A 6946-nucleotide genomic window follows, 5' to 3' on the forward strand; every position below is an offset into this window, starting at 1 on the left:
CCCGGGGCATGGGAAGGGGGCACCCCCAGGAGGCGCGCGTGGGAAGGGCCAGGGAGCGGGCGCGAGTGGTCCCCCGGTCGGTTGCCCAGGTAACGCGGGGCTTGGCGCGCGTGGCTCCCTCGGGCTGCCGGGAGGGGCAGGAGGCGTGCAAGGGGCGGGGGCGGTGCGCGGCAGCAGTGAAGCGTAGGGGAGGGGACCTGAGAGCAGGAGAGGAGGGGACGAGCAGAGGGGCCACCTCCCTCCCTCGCTCGCTCGCTGACTAGCTCCCTCCCAGGCTGCGACTGCTGCAACGGCGGTGGCGGTGGCGGCAGCAGCGGGAGCAGTCTGGAGGCCGGCGTCGAGGTGAGACGGGGATGCACTGAGGCTGCGGGTAGGAGTGGATGGACAGACGGCGGACGCCGAGAGGGCTGCACCGGAATGCGGGTTCCTGGCGGACTGGCTGACGGTGCTGGGTGCGCCACGCCAATGGGTGGAGGCAGCGCCGTTCCCCTGGGGGCGAGGGAATCCCTGGGAGAGGGGCTGGGAAGGGGCTCAGAGGAGATGACCAGGTTCCCCAGGGAGGGGCGGGGGGTGTCTGCGCCCCAAACGCGCAGCAAGAAAACCGCACCGGCTGGACGCCCAGGGGAGAGTGGAGGATACAGAAGGATTGGAATGCGAGTATCAGGATTCTCTGTCCAGTCTGCCTGTGGGAGTGTATGGGTCTCTGAACAGCTTGTTGATTTGGGGGTGCTGTGGCATCTGCTAGGATCTGAGAGTCTGGATCTTATTGGGTGGACCCAGGAAGAGACCATGGGGAAGGTCCTGTTTACAAAAGGGTTAATCTTCCCAGGGCTCTTCAACCGGGAGACTGAGCAGAGCACTCCTCCCCAGAGATGTCCCACCCCAAGGCAAAGGAAACCCCAACTTTTCTTCCTTTCCCCAGAGGCAGCCCAAGGCTGGCCCTGAGACAGGAGCATCGCCCCCTTGGGCTGCAGTGCTGAGAGCCACCTTTTCTCTTCTCACACCGAGCCTGTTTCCTCCTCTTCCAGGATTTGCTGCTGTCTCTGCTGCTCCATCCTTCCCACAGAGGCCCTCTCCCCTCTCTTATCTCAATATGGCAGCTAGCAGCTCTGAGGTCTCTGAGATGAAGAAGGTAGAGGAGAGTCCCCAGACCCAGGAAGAAGGGCCTGGCCATTCTGAAGCCGGAACTGGCCCTCCCCAGGTCCCAGCTGGGGTCCCAGATGAGCCAGAGACCCTGCAGCCAGGCTCAGACATCACTGGGGACCCTGTGGACTCAGCGCCCAAGGCTGGGCTGGCTCCAGAAACCACACAGACCCCAACCGAGGCCCCAGAAACAGCCCAGGCCAGAGACCTTAGCTCAAGCCCAGGAGGGGAGTCAAAGGCCAACTTCAGTCCTGAAGAAGCATGCCAAGAGCTAGCATCCAAACCAGATGTGAGCAAAGAGGCCACTGCAGAGCAAGGGTCCAACCTGGAGTCTGCAGCCTCACTTGAGTCAGCCTCAGAGCCTGCTCCCCAGCTGGACCCCCAGTCAGACCCTCAACCAGACTCCCAACCAGCTTCCCAGCCCACCCCCAGCCCAGCTGTTCAATCAGAGCCCCCTTCCCAGGAGGACCCCACCCCTGAGGTCCTGACTGAGAGTGTGGGGGAAAAGCAGGAGAATGGGGCAGTGATCCCCCTGCAGGCTGGTGATGGAGAAGAGGGTCCAGCCCCCCAGCCTCATTCACCACCCTCAACAAAAACCCCCCCAGCCAATGGGGCTCCTCCCCGAGTGCTGCAGCAGCTGGTTGAGGAGGACAGACTAGGAAGGGCTCACAGTGGGCATCCAGGATCACCCCGAGGTAGCCTGAGCCGCCACCCTAGTTCCCAGCTGGCAGGTTCTGGGGTGGAGGGGGGTGAAGGCACCCAGAAACCTCGGGACTACATCATCCTCGCCATCCTGTCCTGCTTCTGCCCTATGTGGCCTGTCAACATCGTGGCCTTCGCTTATGCCGTCATGGTGAGCCCCATGGGACCCTGGCCCAGGCCTGCTGTGGCTCCCAGCTTCTTGCCAGTGCTGGCACAGAACCCCAGGAGTAACCTTGCCTTCCCTCCCCTCTCTGCATGGACCTCACTTCCCAATTACAGGACCTGTGCTTGCCTCTCCCCAGGACTTCACCTTCTGAGCCATGGTTGCCCTACCCCTTCAGGTGGGAGGGATGTCCAGACAGTTCACACAGCCTTACTGACCTGTACCCTCCTCCCACTGCCTCTCCAACCCTCCTTCCCCCCATCACCACTGTCCACCGGCTGGCCTGTCTCCTCTGGATGACTCTTTCACCTGGTCCCTGCTGGGCTGGCTTCTCCTGACCTGGGCCATGGTGCCCCCACACCTCACCCTAACCCCAGTCCCGGAACAGCCTGCAGCAGGGGGACGTGGATGGGGCCCAGCGTCTGGGCCGCGTGGCCAAGCTCTTAAGCATCGTGGCGCTGGTAGGGGGGGTCCTCATCATCATCGCCTCCTGCGTCATCAACTTAGGCGGTGAGTGGGGGTCTGGGACAGGCCGGGAGGAATGGAAGGGTCGGCAAGGGCAGTTTTACTAACCCCTGCCCCTGCTCTCTGCTCTCTCCTTTCTATCCTCCCTACTTCTCCTTTGTCTTTCCTTGTCTCCCTCTCCCCGCCCCCCGACCCCTGTCCCTCCCTCTCCTCTCCCACAGTGTATAAGTGAAGGGCTCTGCCCTGCATTCCAAGACTTTTCTTCCTGTTGGGAGCTGCCTTGGGCCCATCCTCCCCTGGGAGGAGCCCAATCCATGGTCCAGGCCCGCACCCATAGGGACCAAGGGAGCCTGAGCGGCCTTGTTTACAGCTTCTTTCCTGCTCCTGCATCCTGCCAGGCTCCTCTGCCAACCGTAGGCCTCTCTTCTTGCACTGTTTCCAACCTCCCTGCACTTCTGCCTGCATCCCCTCCAGCCTCTTGGCTTCCCTATCCCTGCACTTCTGGAAACCTCCCTGCACTTCTGGAAACCTCCTGGAACATCTCCCAAACTCTCTTTGCTCTCAGCCTCCTTGCATCTCTCCCGGCCTTCCTGCACTTCTTACAGCCTCCCGAACTTCCTGCACCTCAACCCTGGTCTCCTCTTCCCAACTTTCATGGTCTTCGCATCCTCCCCCATTCTTTTTTCCCTTCTCTCCTTGTTCATCTCCCCTTCCCTCACCACACCCTCCCCCTTCCTCTCCCTGCCTCCTCATCTCCCCTCAGCGTCCTCTCCTCCACCCTCCTCCACCGTTTATTCTGCAAAAACTCCAGCACTTAGATCAGGCTGGGGGAGGGGAGTGGTGCCAGGAGAGGACTCCCTAGCCCGGGGCTCCGACTGTTTTCTGCTGGGACCACCCAGGTCCGGACGTCCCCAGGGCGCCTCGGGGTCGTAGAGCTGGCAAGCCAGGCCTCGTTTGGCTACTTGTGCAGGTGTGCCGAGCGCTGTGCCGAAAACGCACCTGGTAGAAGGGAGGGGCGCGGTTGTTGACCCTCCCCGGCCAGCCTGAGTTGATCTGCCCTACCTGGGCTTTTTAACCCAGTCAGCGAGTTTCTTAAAAGCGTTGGGGCTGGGGTCACTCACGTGCTTTGTTAACGAAAGAACCTCCCAAATAGGACCAAAGCTCCCAGCTGCAGGGAGCGAGGTAGAGGCGGAGAGCTCTCTAATTATTTTCTTAGAGGACCAGCGAGGTTTGTTGCACGCAACAGTCTGCTGGGGAGGCGGGACCGAGCTACAACGCGGTTCGGAGTTGGCGGGTTTTGGTTTTTTTTTCCTAAAATAAACTGTAGGGGAAAAAAACCTAACAGTCTTTAAAAAAAAGATTCATCAAACTAATTCTCCCTTTTTGTATGCCGGATGCTGCATGAGTCTGAAACACCAATAAACGGAGACTGCATGAGACTCGCCTCCAGCCTCAGTTGGTCCTTACGTGGGTGCGCCCGGGGGGCGCGCGGTACTGCCTCTTTTCCGGCAGAACCTACTAGGTGGTTTGCGCATGCGCAGCCCCTGTGGCCATCTTTACTGTGGCCGAAGCCTAGCATTCCCGAGCGCCTACCTGCGCATGTGCAAGCCTTTCCTTGCTTTCCTCTTCCAAGTAGCTTAGACTAAAGCGGAGCCTCCCGCGCCATCTCTGTGCGCCTGCGTACTGTGACCCTGCGCAGCCCGGGAGGCGGGTCTTAGCTCCAGGTGCGTACGGCAGCTGGGGAGGCGGAACTTCGAGGTGTGGGGAGAGGGTCCCGTATCTAGCTGTAAAGAGGGGCGGTGTGAAGGCGAGAAGATCGGGTCTCCCCCCTCTCCGGCCCAGAAAGTGGTTTCTGCCGGTCGCTGGGAACATCTGAGTACTCGATCCGTGGGGCGGGGTCCTTGGAGGGGACTGAGCGCCCCCTCCTGGGAACGGTCGGTCTGGTCGCAGAGACGGCTGTTGGAGCTTGATTGGTTAGAGAGACAGTCCCTAAACCCCTGGGGCGTCCACCCTTCGGGGGGCGGGGGACCCCCGGCTTAGTACTCTCGCATCTTCTATCGTGGCAAGGCCCCTTCCCTAGTAGCGTATGTCCCTTGTCCGGGGTCATGGAGACATTGCAGCCACCACGGCGGCGCCTCTGTCTGAAGAAGGGGAAGTGACCTCCGGCCTCCAGGCTCTGGCCGTGGAGGATACCGGAGGCCCCTCTGTTTCGGCCGATAAAGCCGAGGAAGAGGGGGAAGGAGGTCGGGAGGAGGCTGAGCATGAGGGGTCCGGGGCCGAGGAGGTGCCGGGAGAAGTCCCCAGCACTGAGGGGGAAGAGAATACCAAGGGAGACTCCGAGGACTGGTGCGTGCCCTGCAGCGATGAGGAGGTCGAGCTGCCCGCGAATGGGCAGTCCTGGATGCCACCCCCCTCCGAAATCCAACGGCTCTATGAACTACTGGCTATTCACGGTACCCTGGAGCTTCAGGCTGAGATTCTGCCCCGCCGGCCCCCTACGCCTGAGGCCCAGAGTGAAGAGGAGAGATCGGATGAGGAGCCAGAGGCCAAAGAGGAGGAAGAGGAAAAGTGAGGGCACGCCCTTACACCTTGTCCTTGGGGCTGCTCCCCTAATGCCGGGAGGAAATAGGGAGGGGAGGTGGGACTCAGGAGCATGAAAAGTTGGGAGAGGGAAGAGAGCCAGAGAGGAAGAGCCAGCCAGGCTGGGGGAGAAGAACAAGTGTGGGTGTTTAGGGGGCCCAACCCTCACCCTTCACTCTCTCTCTACCTGTCCCAGACCACATATGCCCACAGAATTCGACTTTGATGATGAGCCAATGACACCAAAGGACTCCCTGATTGACCGGAGACGCACCCCAGGTACAGACAAGAGGGGTGAGTTGGGGGGAGGTGAAGGGCCTCAGCTCCCACTTACCCTAAAAGAGGCCCTTGCTTGGTGCCTTGGTTGCTACACAACTTGTAGCTTCAGGAGAGAGCATGCACCGAGTGGTGCCATCCTTCCAGCTTAGATGGTACCCTATCTTCCTTTAAAAGACTATCATAGATAATTCTATCCTGCTTCCCATCCCTTTGATCTCAGTCCTCTCGGAAGTCCAAGTCTTCCTGATCATTCATTATTATCTAGATCCACGTTGCTATACTACTGTGTGCATCTCCTAATCTGACCCAGTTTTCAATCCCATGCGCCTTCCAAGAATTTACCCTTGGAGCCATTCTTGATTTCTCTTTCTTTTAACCCAACATTTAAGCCAGCAGCAAGTCTTGTTAGCTCTACCTCCACATTTCCAAGTTCAACTCCTGCTCTCCACTTTTACCACACCCTCAACCAAGCCACCATCTCTCTTGCCTGGATAGTTGTGGTAGCTCCTAACCAGTCTTCCTGCCTCTTTTCAGCAACCAGAATGGTTTGTTTAAAACATGAAATGTGTCACTTCTTTGTTTAAAATCCTCCAAAGGATTCCATTGCTGGGGGAAGAGCATGTCAAGAGAGTATCCAAGCCTCCCACCCCCACCACGGCAGCCAAGTCTTCCAAAGGCACTTCCATTTAAACTAAGAGATCCAAACCCCTTATTATGGCCTCGAAGCCATTTCTTTGGGCTCATCTTTCCTGTCTCTCCCAGCTCTGTATTTTTCATTGAACAGACCTCCTTGTTCCTGCCCTAGGGCTTTTGCACTTGCTCGTCCCCTGCCTAGGACGCTCTGCCTTGGTCTTCATGTTACTGGCCCCTTTTCATAATTCAAACCTTCACTGCCTGCCCCATCTGAAGACCCAACCCTAAACCTCAGAACTTCTTTGACAGGCCTTGAAATCTGAATGTTTAACAAGCTCCTCAGGTAAGATCCAAGCAGGTCTGGTGCATGTGGCCTCACTTCCTTCCACATCTCTCACGTTCCCCTTCTCCAGGAAGCTCAGCTAGGAGCCAGAAACGGGAGGCCCGCCTGGACAAGGTCCTCTCAGACATGAAGCGACACAAGAAGCTGGAGGAGCAGATCCTTCGTACTGGCAGGGACCTCTTCAGCCTGGACTCAGAGGACGCCAGCCCCGCCAGCCCCCCACTCCGGTCCTCAGGAAGTAGTCTCTTCCCCCGGCAGCGGAAGTACTGAGCGCTGCTGCCTTCAGGGTGCAGAGTCTTTACCTGCTGGGGCCTTGGCCCTCCTTCCCTAACCCAGGGTGCTTGGAAATTTGGGAAGAGGAGAGACACTCCAAGCTCCCAGCCCAGCACCTGGCCCTAGAGAGGACATACGTGTGTGTGTTTCTGTTTTCTATTGAACATCAGCTTGGAGACCTGGGCTGAATTGTCTGAATTTAAAATAAAAAAAATACCAAGTTATCCTCTCTTAGAGGAGGAGCTGCAGCTGGAGCCTAAATAGTTGTGGCAAGGCAGAATTGTACTCACCTAGATTGGGAAATTAAAGCCAGATGGGGTAGAAGTGAACTCAGTCAGCACCTGCCCCCCTGTCTCTGGCCTTGG

The 6946-nt window shown here is 58.5% G+C and overlaps 2 protein-coding genes across 3 annotated transcripts; both read left to right on the plus strand.

Moving 5' to 3' along the window:
* Positions 1-153: 153 nt before the first annotated feature.
* On the plus strand, positions 154-3910 carry PRRT2 (proline rich transmembrane protein 2). 2 transcript variants are annotated; one of them, XM_074346102.1, is made up of 4 exons: positions 157-342; positions 1029-1996; positions 2386-2518; positions 2695-3910. In XM_074346102.1, exons 2-4 carry the CDS (start codon positions 1094-1096, stop codon positions 2703-2705), a joined length of 1047 nt encoding a protein of 348 aa, XP_074202203.1. In that variant the 5' UTR covers positions 157-342; positions 1029-1093; the 3' UTR covers positions 2706-3910. The 2 variants fall into 2 exon arrangements, with proteins under 2 accessions (XP_074202202.1, XP_074202203.1); XM_074346101.1 differs by lacking the exon at positions 2695-3910 and having other exon boundaries at positions 154-342; positions 1029-2457.
* On the plus strand, positions 2780-6829 carry PAGR1 (PAXIP1 associated glutamate rich protein 1). Its single transcript, XM_010972485.3, has 3 exons — positions 2780-5041; positions 5250-5332; positions 6379-6829. The coding sequence occupies exons 1-3, from the start codon at positions 4560-4562 to the stop codon at positions 6576-6578; spliced, it is 765 nt and encodes a 254-aa protein (XP_010970787.1). The 5' UTR covers positions 2780-4559; the 3' UTR covers positions 6579-6829.
* Positions 6830-6946: the final 117 nt, after the last annotated feature.

The sequence above is a fragment of the Camelus bactrianus genome, chromosome 18 (assembly GCF_048773025.1).
Source record: "Camelus bactrianus isolate YW-2024 breed Bactrian camel chromosome 18, ASM4877302v1, whole genome shotgun sequence".
Lineage (NCBI taxonomy): Eukaryota > Metazoa > Chordata > Mammalia > Artiodactyla > Camelidae > Camelus > Camelus bactrianus.

What these genes read in the sequence shown, in the direction of transcription:
- PAGR1 (XM_010972485.3), top strand. Translation starts at nt 4,560, where the DNA reads ATGTCCCTTGTCCGGGGTCATGGAGACATTGCAGCCACCACGGCGGCG. An exon ending in AAAGAGGAGGAAGAGGAAAA is followed by an intron (nt 5,042 to 5,249) that starts GTGAGGGCACGC and finishes TACCTGTCCCAG; the next exon opens with ACCACATATGCCCACAGAAT. An exon ending in TGACCGGAGACGCACCCCAG is followed by an intron (nt 5,333 to 6,378) that starts GTACAGACAAGA and finishes CCCCTTCTCCAG; the next exon opens with GAAGCTCAGCTAGGAGCCAG.
- PRRT2 (XM_074346101.1), top strand. Translation starts at nt 1,094, where the DNA reads ATGGCAGCTAGCAGCTCTGAGGTCTCTGAGATGAAGAAGGTAGAGGAG.